We start from the raw sequence: 21072 nt of genomic DNA, 5'->3' as shown, positions 1-21072 counted from the left end.
CCACAACCAACTTAAGCATAACAAAAATGTGAGCACATACAGACAATAGAGAACAATTAATTACAATTTCAAACTATTAGAAAAAATGAATGAATTATTGCTTTATGGCTGTATAAGCAATATTGTTCACTTTTTGTAACCAAGAGTTCAATTTGTACAATAAAAGTGAGGCTGGCAATCATTACCTTTATGGCCATGTTCCATGCTCACTATTCTCAGCTGTGTTACTTAACTGAGCATTAACACATACAATATATAAATAGATTACATACTGAAGATCAATATTAATACAATAGTGTGGTATTCAGATTACAGTATGTTTCTTTTAAAAATAGTGCAAAGAGTTACAACACATGTTTGTATTTATAACTGCTATTACTATATTTATTTGCTATTGGTATATTTAATATACCAATATTAAATGTATCTCATTAAGCAAGTTCATGAAAAAAATGGAACTATTTACAATTTTGGAATTAATTTGTAAACAATGGCATTTATAAAATACAGTCTTCAGGATTCATGATGAAATTTTCATAAAATCCATATTTGCATGAACGTGCTTACTGAAAGATTTCTAATGTTCACGTTCAAAAACTTTCTTTATAAATATATAACTGAGGTACAGATTAACTTTTCATGCTAAAATGCTTGGACTTTCGCAAGTTAAGCATTGGCTTTTTAATTGTAGGCTTGTGATCAAAGAAGATGGCTTCACTTTCTGAAGTTGGAAATCTGCTCCGATAAATCTCTGGATATTCCTTCTGGAACTGTAAATCAAAACAGTAAATTATTTCCAAAAACCAGGTTACCATGAGCACATTACATTTTTGCAAATATTTATTCCTAAATCACAAGTACCCTTAAATGTACAATGTAAACTTGTACATGTAAATGTAAATTCTTACTTCTGATCATGCACCTACATACAAAATCACATTGCAGGAAGTGTCTGATCTTCTATGGGACTACCTCTTTATCTGTTTCCAAGGTTAAAGAATAAATTATTTAAATTGTCAATGTTTATATATAGCTCCTAATCCCTAACCTTATTAACCATTCTGTGTCAAAACAAAGAAAGGATTTATAAAAGATATGGGCAATGATTTGCAGTGGTTTTCTAGCTGAAAAACTAAACTGGAATCAGAAACTGGAACCAGAAAACTGTATTGTTCAGTGTTTTCTTAGCAACCAGTAAGCTCTTATTCAAGCATCTCTAAATTAAAAAGTAGCCAAAGACCAGATAGAGATGGTGTGTATATGTGCATATGAGTGTGTTCTGCCAGAACTTGGAACAGAAACAATGGTTGGTCATGACCTATCATATCTAATAAGGGATACAAGTTCTTTTACTTACGTACCTTTACACTTAAAATAACATAACAGCAGATGCATTCCATGATTCATGATTGTGAGTACTAATATATTCATGTGAGAATCAGGACTCGCTGTCCCTTTTAAATGAAGTAAAAAAAGCACATGTGTACATATTTAAAGCTGCCCTTTAGATATGTTGGAGTGCAATTCTGAGCAACATATGTCCAACTGGGAATCTTGTGAGTTGTAATCCACCACATTGATAAGACATGCTGCTGCTATAACAGATGTCAGATCTTAATCTAACAATGTTATAAAACACTGTCATGGACCTTTAAAAGGAATAATTTCAAGTTTTTTTCAACTCTTTGGAATCTTCACAAAGAATGTAGGAAGTAAAAATAAAGAAAAGTAACTTCAATGCAGTGACTTAAACTCTGCCAATTTAGAGCCAGACTTGAGTCATGAGACTTGTTTAATACATTCTAGGACAAGTATAATTCTGTGAAGCAATTTGTTCAGAAAAAAATCCCTCTGTATTAAGCTCTGCCATAGTTGTTCTACTTTGTCACAAAGCAGATTACAATAAACTGTGTCAGGTGAACTTGAATAAATCAAGTAAATATTTAGAAAACAATTGTCTGGTATCATATACAAGTGTTCATAATATACTCATCTTAAGAGTATTAATAATGTCAGAGATGATGGTAACTGCAAAACACAATGTAACAATCCAACACACACTGGATTTAAGGGAATGTGTTATGCCAAGAGTAAAGAACATTTCTCCAATCTCTAGTGTAATCTCTAATTTTCCTAATCTCTAATTTGCTCTTAACTTAATAGTAATAACAGGCAACCTGTGGCACTTCAAGAAACTGCTGAATTATAAATCATCCTTGAGGAATGAATGCCTGTGGTGAGATGCCAGGAGTGGTAGTTAAACAATATCTGGAACACCATGGATAATCTGTTCCTAATGTAACACAAAGTGGCAGCAAATCTAGTTTTCAAAATGCCCTGCCATTTAGTCTGATTCTATGTGTCATTTTCCAGATTGCAGCACTAGAAAACAGGATGTTGTACATACCCACTATGGGTTTAACACATCTGGGATAGGAACTGCCATCCTGCCATATTAGAAATTTCCTGTTTGGTACTCTCCAAGAAGGAAATAAAAGGAGAGGACTAATAATTTTACCACCCTTAAATGAGTTGATGTTACCTCATATCTTTAACAGAGATACAAGCCTGGTCCAGTATAATAGCTAGTTAAAGGTTCTAGCAGTAACTAGGGAGTAGATAGTGGAAATCCTTCACATCTAATATAATGGTAAAACTAAAGCAACGGTTTATGTCAAAGTTGTTATTCTTGACAAAAGGTAAATATTCTTAAGACATCACTGTTGCTATTGCAGTCTAAGTCCTCTTTGCACCACAGTAGCTTGAGTGGCGATATAAAATGGGGCTGTAGAAAGGTTTAAAAAATAATCTAGCTAAAGGGATGCAGCCCCATGTTTTCCACAGAACACATTTATTTTCTGAAAAACAGTTTTCTTATCTGGATCTGTCAAAAATAAACCAAATCTCCCAAAATTACTTGAGGCCTTCTTGCCGAGTAATGATGTCTAAACAGTTCACCAATCACATTACCTGTTTAAGTTTTTTCTTCTTCTCTTTCAGAGATAAATTTCTGTCCTTAATAATATTTTCCAAAAGTTCAGCTACTGCTGCCTGAGATACAGAAATCTTCTGTTCATCAAATTCCCGAGGTGTAATCCTCATGCAATAGGAATAACTTGGAAATATGGTGCTCAGTTCTTCTTCAAGACATTCCAACTGCAAGCATGCAAAACGAACAAAGTGAATAGGACAGACATTTTAACAAATGGACGACACCACCTGTTCTGGCTAAGAGCAAGAATTTCAATTCTGAAGCTCCAATCTGAAATCTAAAACAGTGGCCAGTGAGAAGATCTCTGATAAACCAGAATTCTCTCTTACAATTTAATATATGAATAAGATGAACATGCTTGTAGCAGCTTAAACACTTCAGGAGAATATAACTAAGAAAATAATATGAAATGAATTCCACAAGTAGAAGAATTTTATTTTGATATAGAAACCTGTAGTTGTAATTCTTAGCCTTCAGTTCACTAATGAGCATAAATGTAACTTCATTAAATTCCCCTGATGACATTAAAAAAAAGCTGGAAAGTCAATAGCAACCAGACTATCAAGAGGCACTTCAGATAAGATGACTTCATTCTAATATCTAAGTATATTTTAGGTTCTAAGGCTTACATTTAATGAAATCTGATTTACACACTAGATCACATTTCACAAGTAAGGGTAAGGTATTCTTTGAACCTTGATTGCTGCATATTTTTAAAGGGAAAAATCTAAGACTTAAAATATTATCTGAAGCATATTCTCATATACAGATGTCATTGCAGGTTCAGAGAAGAAGCTAAGTAAAATTTCAAAAATTCCTCTGCTTTTGAGGTAACCTCTGAACAATTCAGTAGGCCCAATTATAAGTTACTGAACTGCTGTGTGCATCTGTGTGCTTTGGTTAAAATTACAGAAAATTGAAAACCTTTGTACTGATTCCTGCTCATAACCAGTTAGATTCAGAATTTATTGAAAACCAAACTGAATGATAAATATGTTATTTCCACAAAGTCTTCACTGGGAACTAACTTAGAACTGAACTCTCTAGTACTCTATAGCATTACTATATATTTAATAATTGTTTATACTCAACATAAAACATGTTTTCATGCTTGTTAAGTGTGAATAGTGCTATATGGTTTATTTGAATCTTGGTGGTCAGAATGCAAATTTTACTGCAATTGTTATTTTTTGGTTAAAATTGTTCAAAAGATGAGATAACAATGAATGGCAGTTCACTCTTTCTGCACTACATTGCAAACTGGCTAAGGAAAATAATAGAAGTGCCAGATCAGATAAATCATATTTGGTCGGCATACAATAATTTAGATCAAAGTCTCAATATGGGGAAATATACAACATAGACTATAAAATGTCAGTTATTAATGCAAAGCTTTTTCTTTAAATCTGAAAAGTAGCAGTAATGATCAGATAAGTTTGAAGAAACAATTCCAAGACCACGGTTGTCAAAACAAATTATTTATGTAACTCTGACTTAAAAGAAGCTCTGTTTAAAGATTAACAGATATAATTTAACTGTTTTCCTCACCTGAGTAGTTTTTAATGTTTCAATGTGCTCTTGTACTGCTACTTGTAAATATATAGGAACTTCTAAAATTTCCTGTTGGTGATCCATTAGAAAGGAAACTAATCTTATGGCAAGCCACTCATCTAGATCCACTTCTTCCTCACAGCACAGTATACAACGAGAAAATGTCTGTATCATCTGGAAGCATTTAAATATGCAGTTATAAAACACCAAGTATTAAAATAGCATTCTTCTACAGCAGAGAACTTTCCAACAGTTTGGAGGCTGAAGACCATATTTGATTTTTAGTTTGCAAAAAAAAAAAAAAAAAAAAAAGCAAACAGTAGGTCAGGGCCACACGAGTTAAATTTGCATTAAATTAAAATTACATTACATTCAATATTGTTTACATAATTAATTCCCATATTTTTAATATCTCTTTCTATTATACATACACATTAGATAGTAAATTTTGAAGCATCTCTAAAATTTTGCTCAAGGATTTTGGGGGGGGGAGGGACTGTACCACATCCAACTTTGCATTTTCAGTGCTTACTTGGATGTTAGAAGCAACAAGGACTTGTTGCATGCAGGAGCAAACATAAGAGTTGCATGCAGGTAATAAACAGACTGGGGGAGAACAGGTGAAATGTTTTCTCTCTTCTGTACCCAGAACATGGCTAAAGGAGATCTCCCTTCTTTGGCCCTTTACCTATTATAGAGATTTATTAAATTTATTTATTAAATTTAAATCACTGCAAATCATTGTGTCGCTTAACTCTGTACTCTGCAAAGTGTTCTATCCTCAACATAAATTGCTTATCTATGAATTTTTCTATCTATCACAAGCTATGAAGGCATCAGCTTGGGTTGGTTTAAAAATGATTTTGAGCATGGAAGATGGCATCATGACAACTAGTCACAACGGCTACCTTCAGTCCTCAGAATCAGAACCAGCTGCTGGAGGATAATAATAAGAGAAGCCTACTGGTGATGGATTCTCTTTCAGGCCTCCACTTTTGGAATGAGAAAGCCAAGCAAGGTAGGACTGCAGAACTTAATTCTGTTGCCTTAAATTTAACAATTAAATGCTTAGGCCTTCTCTGCCAGTCTATACAAGGCTATTAAAATGTTAGCAGTTTATCAGGCCTGCAAGACAAGGCAGGAAGGTTTTTAACTATGAATACATTTGTCAATGAGGCAACTGGAATACCTGCTTAAAAACTATTATGGGAAATAATCATACCAAAGACCTGGTGCCTACTGAATCATGAAGTCGTGGCATATCAACGTTTTCACTCATCCGAGAAATCATGCGCATTAAAAGTTGAAGTTTTCTGCGATTTGGTGGTGGAAGCAATAGGCAACAAATCTGCAGAGCTTCAATTGCAACTCTTTCTGAATGAGGTTGCAACACATCTAGAAAATTATTAAATCAGAGAGGCATTATTTTTGCAACTTTCTAGAAATTAAGATTCACTTTTATATCATTAATGCAAGTAAAGTCTGATTAATGTGCATGTTATTATTTATTTGTTGGTAATCTAAACTTTTCTCTAGAAGCATAAAGTAACTTACATGGAGATCTTCCTTAAATTTATCCCCACATTAATTCTGTGAGGTAAATTGGGTTGAGAAAGCTACTAGCCCAAAATTATCTTCCATGGCTGCAGCAGGAATTGAAGTTAGGTCCCCATAGGTCCAACACTTTAACCGCTATTGCACACAGCCTCTCCTATTGTCTTCCATCTATTTAGGTGCTAATTGATTAGTCATTTAAAATCACAATGCAAAAGACCCAAGTTACTTAATATGAGTTATAGAAATACCAGCAGGGGCAAGAAAACATACCTTTTGCATTAACATGCACTCAAAATACTGATGCTTGCAGAACTGATAGTATTAGCTTAAAAATTATCTAATTTCACAGGCTAATGAGTTTCTTGGCAAATTTTATTGAAACAGTCACTTAAAATACTGAGATTGGCAAAATCTCCCTCCCCTTAAAAAAAAAAAAGCACACAAGCAAGCTAGTTAGTTCAAACACATACAGACATGCTTCACAAAGCAATCTTACGTGATCTGCCAGTCAGCATAAAGAAGCTGGGAGAAAACATGTATTCTGAAAGCTGTGTTGCACTTTTGTGGAATCTTTTATTGATGGCCATATCAGAACCCACAGATTTACTTCCTATTTTAACAGGCAGTCGGCTAGTGCTTTGAGTTTTGGAACCAAAGTTTGCTGGATGTGGTTTTACTGTAATTTCTGCAACCGGAGCATGCATGCCACAGCAACTGGAGTTTTTAATTCCACATAAACTCTGAGACCTGCAAAGTTGTTTTGATTTTGGGTTACTATTAGATTGCTCTTGGTCAGGAAAACTTGATGCAGGAACTTCCTTGGAGCCATGAGTCTGTTTTTCACTAATGTTATCCAAACATAGATCCAATGAAGAGACTGGTTTACTTTCACAGTGCAACAGTTTGTTCTCATTACTTGTCAATGGCACAATATGAATTCCGGCTTGAGAAAATTGTTTAAATTCATCCTTATTACAATCGCTTGAGGTTGTATCTGCAATTCCCTCCAAAGAGTGACATCTTGCCTTAAGCCTCAGGGGCAGAGCTTGTTCATTTTTCAGTTGTGAAAGATTCTGACAACTGCCACCTTTTTGTACACAAACGATGCCACCTTTATAAGTCATGTTACGGTGCTGAAAATTCATACTGCATCCTATTTCATCTGTACACCTTTTAGAACTTTTAGCAGAAGTCTCATCTTCTTTGTCAGTATCATGCTGAAGCAAACTTAGCAGAAGATATTCGGTTGACTTGAACGAGTTTAAATGACAAGGTTTTGAACATACCAAATCATTCTGGATACCAAAATTTCCACTGGATCTGTTTGGAATTTTGATGTAGCCACACAAAACTATCAGAAAATGAAATACAAATTCAAATGCAGGCAATTTAGAAGCACAAGCAACATCATCAGAAAAATTAAAATAGAGATTAATATTTAAAAGTTAGTGGTGCTGAAAGACTGCATATTCAGTCAGAAGGTATTCAGAAACATACATGCAAAGGATAGCTCACATATGCAAGACTAAGTGTACATAACAAATCATATTATGATTAGCAGTCTGCGCAAAAGCTAAGATGATAATATATGTATAGTAATTACACTTTATACTTGATTACTTATTCTGTGAAACTAGACATACTTCTTTCCAAAAACTAGTATACACACTTGTGGTATCTTAGGTCTTCTTTTCAATTGTATACTGGGTTTCTGTACCACCCTGATATGAATGGATACATACCTAAGATCTTCACAAATAATTCATAATACTGAAAAGTAAGCAAAGGTTCAGGGAGACTAAGAAAATAATCAGCAACTGTTTTGAATACATCTCGCTCAAAACCTGTGTATGTTGGCTGACTCAGGTCATTACATCTAGGCCCTGAAATGCAAAAGGAAAGAAATCTCAACAACGCTGATCTCAATGATATTTTAAGAGCCAGGGACAGCAGAACACTGCTTTTCTAACATCCTACATCAGTGATGGCGAACTTTTTAGAGACTGAGTGCCCAAAAACTGGCCCCGCCCCTGCTCCACCCCCTGCCACGCCCCCAACCCGCCTGCCTGCAGGGCCACTCACTGTCTCCAGGGCCCGCAGATCGCCCAGCACTGCCATGGCAGCCACGCCCTTTGCCTGCGCCCCGCAGCATCAACTGCGCGCAATGGGGTATGAGGGCAGAGTCTTGTCTACACTGCCTGGCTGCCATGTCCTTGGCTGCACTGCTCCACGTGGGCCACACTCGGGGGCAGCTCTTCTCCAGGAGGGCTGCTGGTGAGGAGGGGGTCATGGGGGGGAAGCAAGGCTGGGGCAATGGCACGTGTGCCCACAGAGAGGGCTCTGAGTGCTGCTCTGGCACCCATGCTATAGGTTCGCCACCACTGTCCTACATTAACAATTCATCAGATGAAAGATTTATGAAACTAAATTGAATCCCACTGGATACAAGATCCTATCTACTATGTATACATGATATAGCAAGAATTTGCATTATAAGGAACAGGTTCACTGAAACATGCATCATTTTTTCATTATTTTACATATTGTAGGTCTGTATTCTTTTTATTGGCACTTTATCTCATTTTAATCTTCTAAATTCAGATAATGTGGCATTTAGAGCAAAATAATTTAATAGAACCTATAAGTATAGTCAGGTCAGACCTGGAGAGCTGAACTCATTGGTAGCCTCAGATTGCAATGAACAAGGACATACATTCAATTTTGCATCTACTAAGATGGTTGGCTGAGCAGGTATTAAAAATAGCCAGGGAAATTATTGAAGCCTGGGAAACTGGCCCCTTGTCAGTCAACAAGAGTGCTGATTTACCACCAGGTTATCAGGTATTTAGGAATTGAGAATTTGGTAGCACAAGGAAACAACAGACAATGATTTAATAACCAGCCCTCAACAATTAAAAAGCAACACACAACTAGGCACCATATAAATAGTACACATAAAATAGCCCAAAGCACACATTCTGGTGAGAGAGAAGTTTCCTGACGATGGCCTCCAGCATGAGTCCAAAAGCTTGGAAGACTAAACCTCCAGTAACAGTGATCGAACCAGATTGGATCCTGCTACAAGTATAATGTTTGCATTCTGTTTACTTCTTTTTGCATTGTATTTTCCTTATACACATATTTACTTACAGTTTGCCAAACACTTCATAGCTGACAATACCCAGTGAGGGAAATCTTCTGCAAGAAAAGGGGGAGAAAAAATATTGACCAGCTATTATTTTTATACCCAAACTACTGAACACATTGGTTATATTTGTATTTCATCACTCATCTAAGGACTCCAACAGCACATACAGAAAAACACTTGAAAAGCATCTCATTTTAAATTTCATGTTTACTATACCACAATTCACTCATGACTACTCTTGTGATTGAATGGGAATCTGAATGTAACTTGCCCCGTCCCAATACTGATTTTTAATTGATAAAGATATTTCAAATAGTAAATTGAGAAGTGGAACACACTCAATAAGTTAACTTTTAAAAAATTCTATTTGATTATTCATAATTTTGAACTGCATTTAAAATTGAAATATCTATTAGACCAAAATGCTACAACTTATTTACCTGGAACTCCTATTTATGACATTATAGTTTTCCAGTAAATGAATGCAGATATGTTTAATACCTACATCTCCTAATACAAAAAATATATTACACTTTTGCTGATGTTTAAGTTGGGAAGAACCCAAACACTTTAAAAATTACATTATAGCACTTACCTGATTTATCTTGTAGAAGAACAACTCCATGTTTACTTGTATTAGTCATGTTATATATTATGTAGCGAGGAATTATTTGTGCTGGATGCAAGATGTCTTCTAAGGATGATATACTTAAAATAGTTTGCAAACTATAAAGAAGAAAAATGCAATCAATTCAGAAACTTAATGAAACTTTTCCAGAAATTATCAAGGAAACAGGCTTGTAAAAAATTCAATATATCTTGCTTCAGGTAACACAGAAATGGTTAAGAATTATATTTTACATGACATTGTCTATAACAGAGGTCTTCAAACTTGGCCCTTTTATGACTTGTGGACTTCAACTCTCAGAATTCCTCAGCCAGCATGCCTGGCTGAGGAATTCTGGGAATTGAAGTCCACAAGTCATAAAAGGGCCAAGTTTGAAGGCCCTTGGTCTATAAACCAAATTATATGCCATATATAAGATGTTGACTTAATCATGGGGTTATCAAAAATGAAAAACATTTAATAGAGCAGAAAAATTATTACCTTATAGCTGCTCCTTTGCTTTCATTAAAAAGTTAGTCTAAATTCTAGAGATGTGCAAAATTTATTATTCTAAATATGGAGTATTCTGTGGAATAACAAATAATGCTGATCCATTTTTTTGGGACGTAAGTGAATAGTTTTTTCCAAGTAAATGTTTTAGGAGAGGAAGTTGTAAATCTGAACTACTACAAACTACTTTTTATTCTGGAAGATGTAAAACTGATAATGTAGAAAGGCTGGATTGGTATGGTCTGGGAAAAAAAGGATACTCTTGCATTCCACAGAACGTCCTATTTTTGAAAAGTTTTGCACACAGTTATAAAATTCTGTTATTACCTAAAGCATCCTAGGGATAATGAATGAGATCATTAGTAAGATCACATAAGGAAAACACTGAATGCTAGCAAGCTGCCATTTTAAGTCCAACAGCAATTTGATGAAATTCAATACTTACACTACAACTTCCTCTACAGATACAAGATTTCCTTTACCTTTTTTATTTTAGTAATTTAAATCAAGAATTTTTTATGGTACAGTAGAAATGCAAGCTTTTTTCACCAGTTTGGTATGTAAGTTTTATAATTTTCAAAATATTGTGGCAGGGCAAATGCACATAACATATTTATATATCAAGAAATTGCCTTGAAGAGTACTTTTTTGAAAGATCACTGGGACACTAGAGTAATCTTTTTCCCCAAAATTGTTAGTCTTATTTCTAAAATCTATGGGAGAAAGAAAATACATTTGTTACTTACTGTATCATAACAATGCTTCGCCAAACTTCTTCTATATCTGCTTGAGTTATTTGCTTGCCACTTTCTATCAATTTTTTATCGTCTTCACATTTCAGATTTTCTTTGTTGTTCTGCAAATATGGAATTACAACCATGTTGTAAAAGTGTGAGACTAATTTTAGCTACCTAGTTATAATCCATTTTTTTTCTTGTCCCACTAATCTGGAAGTTAGTAGGAGACTACCAGCAGTCACAGTGACATTTGTTTATCAATCAGATGACCTTTACAATATTTATTTCAAAACACAGCAGTAAACTTTGGAAAGTGGAAACCATTACTTGCCATCTTTTTTTGGCAGAAAGCTATAGGTAGCCCTCAATGTACAATCACAATTGAGTCAAAAATTTCCACTGCTAAGTAAGATGGTTAAGTGAGTTTTGCCCCATTTTACAATCTTTCTTGCCACAGTTCTTAAGTGAACCATTGTAGTTGTTAAGTTAGTAACATGGCTGTTAAATGAATCTGGCTTCCCCATTGATTTCGCTTGTCAGGTCTCAAAAAGTGATCACATGACTCCTGGGGCACTGCAAGTGTCATAAAAACATCCCAGTTGCCAAGTGTTGGAATTTTGATCATGTGACCATGGGCATCCTGCAACAGTTGTGTGAAAAAGGTCATAAGTCACTTTTTTCAGTGCCATTGTAACTTCGAACTGTCACTAAATGAATGGTTGTAAACTGAGGATTATCTGTAATGTGTAATTTATGCAAAACAAATAGAAACCTTATGATTCTAAATCAGAGGTCCCCAATCCCCGGTCCGTGGACCAGTACCAGGCCACAACATACCAGCAACCGGTCCGCACAAACAAGAAAAGCCCCGTCCACAGGATGCAGGCAGCACACAAAATGCCTCCTCTGGTCTGTGGAAAAATCTTTCTCCATGGAACTGGTCCCTGGTGCCCAAAAGGTTGGGGACCTCTGCTCTAAATGACTCAAATCTCATTCTTTGTGCACAGCAGTTGGATATAATTCCAAATAAAATTGGCAGATCAAGCTCACTTTTGTTTGGCCACAACAGGAACAAGAGACTAATCAAGATCAATTATTGCATAGTAGACCTTTTAAAAAATTATTCATTCTTGTTAAGTTCAAGAAAAATCAGTTTTTGAAAGATTGCAAGGACTATCCAGGAGAACCTCTATCTCTTCAGGATCATCCAAACCTGAGGGGAATGATACTCCATAGAATAGGCAATGCTACAAAGAAGCCACCTTGATAAGGCTTAGTCCCAAGTATTTAAATTGTAAACACAATTAATCATAATAGATTACCTGACATTCCTGAAGGTCATGTTTTTTAGGAGTTCTCTTGGAATACTGAGGTAATTTAAGCATGCTTTCTGTTTTTTTGGGTATGTTATGCAGGGTTTCTTTCAATGGATATCGACGTGGCAAAATTTTAACAGGGGAAGCTGAAGGAAATCTATAATTTGACACAGAAAATATTAACATTTCAATATAGGAATTTAATTCAGATGTAACATAACCCCTTGAAGAGAATTTTGTCCTTTTGCAAGCTAAGTCTAATATCCCTATTTGAAGATGAAAAAGTATTTCGAAAAGAACCAACATTTTCAATATATCAAATAAATAACTTTCATTAAAAATATGTCACTTTTTGATACTACAGTATAGATTGTAGAATTTTACAAGATGCAGCATCTTGGTACAAAGCATTTATTATATTGGGTTACTTTTGAAACAGATTTTTTTAAATTCCATATTCTATTTATGGGTAAAATGTGTAAGTATCTGTTGCAGTAAGCCAACAGGAAATAAGGAAACCAGCCAAACATTTACATTCAATATATCTGATAATTTTTTACAGATTCTGTCAATAATTCTGTCAATTACCTGTACAAGTTATGATTGTCATCCAGATTTTCTGAACCCCATCTTCCTTTTATGTCCTCAATCACATGATTTTTAAGAAATTTCCTTAACAGCTGAATAGTTTGCTGCCTAGTAACTTCTGGACCAAAATTAATATTATTTCTGAGTAATTCATGAAGCCAGTCCACTGCTTCTGCTGCAGTAAAACAATTTCCATATTTTCTAAAGTGTTGTCTGTGTTTCTTTTGTGGCATTTGTGCCCGAAAGTACTTAGTAACTTCATTCCACTGTAAGCCAAGAGAAATGAAATTGCAAATGGAGAGGACACAGAGAAATAAAGTACACATTTATTTATATATCAAATTTATTCTAAGTCACTTTACATTTTCAAGTTATATAGTGCAAAAAGTACTATATAACTTTTTTTTTAAAAAAAAACAATAATTTGAATATATTTGACCCTGTTAGGTTGCAATCAAGACTTTACTAATATAGAGTAAAATCTTCACTTCAGCTGTCAAATCTGGCGAAGTCTTGTTACTACATCAGGGCAAACTACGGAGCATGAAAAGACATCTGAAGGTTCATCCACAAGACCATTCAGACATGCTCTGAAACGTGGTTTCTCAAGGTGGTTTTTCCATAGAAATTTGCCCGATCACCATCCAGTAACGCTCATGTCACTGAGGCCAACGTGAATTAAAACGTTAACAACCACATATTCGGAGCCCCTCTCCAGATTGGCCCGTGTGTTTAGGATTAAGATTTAAGTTTTTAAGCTTTCGCGGACGGCACTTTACTACAAGCAGATGCGTTAATGTTGTGCTTGCACGTAAGGAAAGATGCAGGTAACATAGAGATTTCTTGGAGAGAAATAATTATGGGAAGGAAAGTCAATCAACTCCACTGAGAACTCGCCCTCCAGTAAGCCCCCTCCCCGCTTTTTTTTTTTTTTTTTTTTTTTGGTTTTACCAGCTTGGTGGCGCGATAAGGTCCGGGAGAGACCACCCGATTCTCCATCGCGGCTACAGCATAGCGCAGCCAACGAACACAACGACCAACGGCAGCTGTGCAAACGTCCCCACCGAGCAGCCGCTGCCTGGAAGTTTGAACTGCGTTCCGAAGTTTCTGATTGGCGAAGTGGTGGGGATCACGTGACTCGGAAAACCGGAAGCCAGGTGCGCGTGCTCGCAGATCGGCGATGGATCGAACTCTTTCGCCGTGGCTCGTGGCAACGGGGAGAGGTTATAAAAGCGGAGGAAAAGCAGCGGTTCCTTCACTTTCTTGTGTAATGGGACACGGGGTGGGAGCTTCCGGACGTTTGTCGATCGCTTCTGGGGCTTTTGGTTAAGATCAAGCGTGTAGCGTTGTGTAGAATCTCAGGGTAGTCCCAAAGATGCTTTTTCAGGAGGCAACTGGACTAGTCGCGACTAGTGACTGGTCCAGTTGCCTCGTGAAAAAGCATCTTTGGGACAGTTATGACCTGGATGACTGAGAATCTCCATACACAATTTCAGGATAGCTGAAGACCTCTGCTGAGTAGCATTAGCCAGAGAAGCCAAGTGTTTGAGGCCTGAATTTAGTATTTTGTGCAAATATTAAAACTTGAATTTTTAGAACAGGGGTCGCCAACCTGCGGTCCGTGGATCAGTAGTGGGTTGCAGCATGCCAGCAACTGGTCTGCCCAAACAAGCAAAGCCCCATCCGCAGGATGAAGGCAGCACACAAAACCACACACTCTCTGGTCCATGGAAAAACCTCTCTCCACGGAACTGGTCCTTGGTGCCCAAAAGGTTGGGGACCTCTGTTTTAGGTTTATTACAAGTTTTTCTCCTTAGCAGAAAGGTAAATACCCTCAAAGTCTATCAAAAGTGGTTTTTATGTTTGAGAATAAACCCTGTTAGAACCTGTCATTCCCTCCCCCAACTAATTTCAACTGTCAATAACTGTCCTTCCATCTCCTACACCAGGGGTGTCAAACTGCTGGCCTGCGGGCCGGATGCATCATAGCAAAACCGTGGCCACCCCTTACCAGCAATGGAAAAATAGTTGTGATACGTGGTGACATGTCACGTGACGTTGCTAGTTTCACACTGCTGTTCTACACCATCCAATACAACTGATGAAGCTTCCAGGAATAAGCAAAACGTCTTCCTCAAAAAAATCAGTCCAGTTGCCTCTTCAAAAAACCACTTTTGATATAACTATGGCTGGCTGACTGAGAATCTTCATAGACCCTTAAAGTCTGCACACCAATTTACTAATACTGGTGTGTGTGTGACCTAGAGAGAGCTGATTTATTAAATTTATTCAAATTATATAAATTTAAAAGGGTCTGAAATATATCCCTACATTACCCCAATTTGAATTTTCTGCCACCAGAATTCCTGTCTGACAGTAAACACTCTACCACCTCTACTCTAGGGGTCACAACTGATGCCATACATGAAACGCAAGCGAGTGCATTTGGAGGAATAAATTTCCCTCCTTTGTGCCCATCCACTTCTTGCTTACACACATCAACCAGCCATTGTAAGATCCTGGATGAGGGAGGCCTTGTTGCAGATTAATAGTAATAAGACATTTAATAGTAAAGCTGGAGTCTAAAGCCATAGAGGATCAGATGACCAGCATTTGGGTGAACCCAGAGGGCTCAAAGAGGAAAAAAATACATGGTGTCAAGTGCATCTTCTCTAAGAACAGCCAGCCCTGCCTCCTACTGAACTTCCCTCTGCCTATCAAAGCTGAGATGTTACTACCTGCCCTTTGTTACCCATCAACCAAAACTTTTCCCGGCCATCTTCCCACTCAAGTCCTTGAATCCCTTCTAAGACATATTCATATAGCCCACTATGCCCATTGCAGATGTCTCAGGCCACATTCCCACATACTTTGAGGATTAGTTCAAGGAGCTTTACATAGCAACAAAGTCTAAATCAGTGGTTCTCAACCTTTTTAATGCCGTGACCCCAACCGGTCGTAAGTCGAGGACTAAACCGGTCGTAAGTCGAGGACTAAACCGGTCGTAAGTCGAGGACTACCCAACTGGTCGTAAGTCGAGGACTTTCCCTGCCCGGGAGCGCCGGCCGAGGCGTAGCTGGCAAGCGGCAGAGACGGAGCAGGCCGACCACCAGCTGGCCCAGCCCAAGGGAGGTAAGGCACCCGCTGGAAAAGGGGAAAAAAATGGCGGACAGCCTTGCTTGGCGACCCCCATGAAATGGTCGATCGACCCCAAATGGGGTCCCGACCCACAGGTTGAGAACCACTGGTCTAAATCTTTAGAGAGATCTCTTGCAAAGCATTCCAAAAGGGCACAGTCCAGAGTGTGGGGCAGACGCACAGTCAGGTCAAAACCCAGTGTTCCAGGAGTCCAATTAGGTTGTTAGCTGGTCTGGGTTCCAAGGAATAGATTTTCTACAGGCAACAAGTTCAGGAGGCTGAATTGGGCAGCAATGACTCTTAAATGTAGTCTCCACCAAGTGCAAGTAATCAAGGGGCAGAAACACTCTTGCCATGCAAAAAGCCTCATAGAATCCCACTTTTCTGCTCTGTACTGAGCTCTACCTGCTCTAGCGTTGAATCCACCCTGCTCTAGAGTTGAATCCACCTCCTCATCTTCTGCTACCTCCATCTAACCCAAATGTCTTTCAGTCATGTCAGTACCTGAGACTGGTATTTATCTGGATCATGCTGAGTAGACCAATCCTGGAATTAGCTGGTCATCATACAAATACATCATACCTCTGAGAGCTACTGCATCACCATTCAGCACACCCTTGGCACCTGACAGATTAGTCACTACTCTTTCCACACTGAAACACAATTTATCCCACCACTTCAGTTTGGTTTCCCAGTCTCACCAGATCCATTTTGAGGCACAAAGGATTATAAATTGGGAAATATAAGCAGAGGAGGCTAAAGTGGCGAATAGCAGGGGAAAATATCTGGATTGAGGGAATGGGAGAAGAAAATACAAATAAGAGGAAAGAAAATCTTTGAAGAATTGAACAATTTATAGTTTATTTTTATTGCAAGCTGCAAATGTATATTGTAAATATAACTTAAGTTCAAATGCATGGATGTAAATGAAGGAGTGCTTTCTCTGAATCCCAGATAATAAGTTTCTATAAAACAATGAGATTCCTTTGAGAGTGAAGAAATGCATGCTAAACTTGTCTTATGTGCTGTGGCAAAAGAGTATAGTTTTAAAATATTTTTCATGAAATAAATCAAAATGTGAAGAGCAGGCAAGATGTGTAATAAGCAATGTGTTCCTAGTGTGGTTCTCATTGCTGGTATTTCAGACATTTCTTAGTAATTAACACTTGATTTGTTAGGCCTCCATTTTGTATCTGATTTCTAATTTGTAATAATAATAATACACATTCAAGAATGCCTTTTTATTTGCAGATCTTTTCAGTTTGATGTGGTCTAAGAAAATTCAATAAATTTTCTTTGGAGGCAATGTAACCCAGTTTCATTATTCAAAAGAATGACCTGATTCATTTAACCATGGTTTATAAATTGGTTTATGAACTGGCAGAGTTCACACAATTGCTAGACATCCACTGCGATACCACCATAAGTTATTCATCCCAAATACTAAGATTTTAGAATGAAGTACATATCCAGCCCATAACCTGTTGAAAATTAACTATCCAAATTATTTTCAAGCAAAAATGTCACCTTTGCTTGTTAGCTTTCCCAACCATTATCCACTATTTTTTAATCAATATATAAGTTTGTTTATTATATTGATGGGATATATAATCAACTTTAGAAAGGAGCCTATTAAGTTTTTATGCAAATGTTATAATTTATTTCATATGCTTTGGTGAATTTGCAATAAATCCTAATGATTACAGGGAAATACCATTTTTTAAAAAAAATAGTGAATGTTGTTATAAGCAGACTACATCAGTCCATTTTAGCAGGGGTCTGGCTTGCTTCCTTTTTGGGGCACAAGGCCTGGTTTCCTTCTGCCTCTTGGCAACAGACAGATTTGCCATCATGTAAGAATGAACATTCACACTCGGCATGATCTGTTTTTATGGAGCTATTCATTCATGTCTATTTATACTCTAAATGGATGTGTGTGTGCGTTTTGTTTTCCATGAAAACTGCTATTATGCCTTTATAAAAACCCTCAGTTGAGAATTAATTTGGCCATTTGTATTGAATTAAAAAGGTTAAAAAAACCTTTGAAACTCTAGAATACATTTGGAAGGAAATGTATTTAATAGATTATGTCCTGCTTTTGTTACAGAAACTAGTAAGTATCTTCTCCAATTTTATCTTTACAGGAACAATCCTGTGATAGTGTCTATATAATAATAATAATAATAATAATGATGATGATGATGATGATGATGANTGGAGGCAGGTTGTTCCATTGGTTAATTGTTCTAACTGTCAGGAAGTTTCTCCTTAGTTCTAGGTTGCTTCTCTCCTTGATCAGTTTCCACCCATTGCTTCTCGTCCTGCCTTCAGGCGCCTTGGAGAATAGCTTGACTCCCTCTTCTTTGTGGCAGCCCCTGAGATATTGGAACACTGCTATCATGTCCCCCCTTGTCCTTCTCTTCGTTAAACTAGACATACTCAGTTGATAAAGAGTGCATGTGAAACAGGATCAGGGAAATCAACATTCCAGCTGATTGCTTTATTTTGTCAGGTATCCATCCATGCAAACAGAATATGGATTATATATTTGCAAATTGGATTGGCCAGAAAGAGAAGTAACATAATATACACACACAATTAGAAATCCTGAACGTAAGTGAATGTATACTCATTTCTGATAGCAGCAAGAACTGCAGGAAAAATCACAGGATGTGCTGGGCTTTGGAGTGGATGTCTTGTTTAAGTTCTACAGTGTGGTCACTGTTATTAACTCTATAGCAGACATGTCAAACTCGCGACATCGCTTGACGTCGCACAACATATCGGAACGGTTTTGCCATTGCCGGCATTGGGGTGGGCGCGGCTTCCGCATGGCCGGCAGTTTGACACCCCTGCTCTATAGTTTATAAAATATTGTAAGGTCACTGGCCCTTGATTAAACCTGAGACACCATAAGATCCAATCAGGAAAGCTCAGGCAGAGGCTTCTTAAAGAGACAGTACTTTTATTCGATCGAATGAAGTGCTGGGTGAAACACAATATGAAACGCTGGCAGTGATTGCATTCAGATATGCCACACCTTAGAAAGTTAATGTCATCGCTTTATAAACTTTGTCAACCAATCAACATTAGACAATAGAGTTATTACCATACAAGGAAGACATCAATCATTCCTGTACACTCCCTTATTCCCTCCTAATCCGTGTACTGTACGTGTTTTCTCACACTTGCATGAAATTTGTCCCTAATGCAAACACTGATTACAGAAGTGAGATAGCAGCAGTTAGGCTGAACCATTTGTTTCTTTTTCTAGTTCCAGTTACAAAACCCTACAATATATAAGTATGTAAAATAACAGGCACATAACTTTGTGTACTATATGCTATAAATGTCTAAAATGTTATCATAGTTATCTAAATAAAATGAAGTGTTAGTTCTTCAAGGTCTGCAATGAAGACAAGTTTAGTATATTGTATTCTGAGCTTAACTGGATGTTTCATTTTTTTTCAAATTAAAAAAAAACAAAACCTTTTACCTCCCTTTTCAAGAAAAGGAAAGTAAAGCATCTTTTACCTTGCAGATAGCCAGATGGTATTGCTTTCACAGTGCAATTACAAAAGAGCAGCTCTCTTAACACATTGCCCTAATTTTAAATAGGAATGACTTTGCGGGCCATGGTATGTGGTCTGAATGCAAATGCCTTTTCCTGCTGATCCAGAATAATAATACTTTCCTCCTAAGTTTCAAAAGGCAGTATCTTCTAGTGATCATTGCTGGATAATCTTGGTAGCTATTGACCTTTCTCTGGATTTCTATAAATATTTAAATGGGTATTTAAGTTTTAAGAGTGCATTGAATAAAATTAATATTTATAAACTTTGCTATGTTGATTTTAAGTGCACCCAATTATGTGACCTTATTATAGATAAAGAGAGCCAGTTTGGTATAGTAGTTAAGTCACTAAACTAGAAACTGAAAGACTGAGTTCTAGTCCTATCTTAGACACAAAGCCAGCTGGGTGACCTTGGGCCAGTCCCTCTCTCTCAGCCCTAGGAAGCAGGCAATGGCAAAGTTTTAAAATGTTGTCAAGAAAGCTGCAGGAAGTTATTTAGGCAGTCAACAGAAATCAGCACTGATTCAAAGTATGTGTAATCTATGTAAACTGTTGTAAAATTTCCTTTCTTAGACGTGTGAAGGGTCCATATATAGGCAGAGAAATGAGCCCATGAAATTCTGTGCATGTAGATTTTATAATTTTATAATATCCCTGTTTATTATGCAGACAATTGAGCAGAGACATTTTCCACTTTGGGCAGTGAGTCTTGTTTCCAAATAAGTGAACAGGTTTTTTGAAATATATAAAATTCATCATATCTTTTATTATAGAAGCAGTTTCAGGGATGAGCAGATCTTAAAATAATTCACACCTTGTTTTGAGGCATTATTTTTTAAACTTTAGACCCAGCAAATAGCTAAGAGTGTAATATTAACATTTCAGAACAAAAATCGTGGAAGAGTGAGATTTTGCCTGAGATTTTTGCTGGGACAAAGTATACTGAATGTGATAGTGCTGATTATCTGGATCCATTTCAATCCAGCATCATGCTTGGCTTTGTAAAAGTACCAATTGTAATAGTTCAGGTAGATGGGATTAGTTTATGGAGTATGTCCTTGGTTTTGCTGCACTGCTCAGAGGCTTTAAAGAGCATTAACCACATAATCCTTTGGATAGTTCTTCCTGGATGAATGTTTTTTTCAGAAGTTGATGTTTGAGGACTTGTGCTGCGCCTCATGATAAGTGGCTTGTAGAGTGTCACAAGGTTTTATCTTGTCCATTAACATTTTTTTTAAAAAAACATCTCCATAAAATGAATAGACAAAGCCTGGGGTTAATTAATACTGTAATTTTCATTTTCATCTATAGAAGTAAAGGGTTCTGGAACAAAGGGAAATTGTTTAATCTAACT

The 21072-nt window shown here is 36.9% G+C and overlaps 1 protein-coding gene across 1 annotated transcript; it reads right to left on the bottom strand.

Moving 5' to 3' along the window:
* Positions 1-253: 253 nt before the first annotated feature.
* DEPDC1 (DEP domain containing 1) lies at positions 254-14009 on the bottom strand. Its single transcript, XM_015828283.1, has 12 exons — positions 13958-14009; positions 13007-13272; positions 12425-12575; positions 11112-11221; positions 9844-9974; positions 9251-9298; positions 7843-7983; positions 6597-7451; positions 5766-5938; positions 4541-4717; positions 2971-3156; positions 254-770 (listed from the first exon to the last, which is right to left on the bottom strand). The coding sequence occupies exons 1-12, from the start codon at positions 14003-14005 to the stop codon at positions 630-632; spliced, it is 2427 nt and encodes an 808-aa protein (XP_015683769.1). The 5' UTR covers positions 14006-14009; the 3' UTR covers positions 254-629.
* Between the last annotated feature and the right edge of the window lie 7063 nt (positions 14010-21072).

The sequence above is a fragment of the Protobothrops mucrosquamatus genome, unplaced genomic scaffold, assembly GCF_001527695.2.
Source record: "Protobothrops mucrosquamatus isolate PMUCROS unplaced genomic scaffold, P.Mucros_1.0 scaffold_18, whole genome shotgun sequence".
In the NCBI taxonomy this organism is placed as follows: Eukaryota; Metazoa; Chordata; class Lepidosauria; order Squamata; family Viperidae; genus Protobothrops; species Protobothrops mucrosquamatus.
The sequence above is the reverse complement of the archived record's forward strand: the minus strand, read 5'-3'. Positions and strand labels throughout refer to the sequence as shown.

Coding starts and splice junctions, on each gene's coding strand:
- DEPDC1 (XM_015828283.1), bottom strand. CDS start 14,005: ATGGAGAATCGGGTGGTCTCTCCCGGACCTTATCGCGCCACCAAGCTG. Junction 13,273..13,957: donor CTTATCGCGCCACCAAGCTG/GTAAAACCAAAA, acceptor CTTGGCTTACAG/TGGAATGAAGTTACTAAGTA. Junction 7,984..9,250: donor TATGAAGTGTTTGGCAAACT/GTAAGTAAATAT, acceptor TTTGCATTTCAG/GGCCTAGATGTAATGACCTG.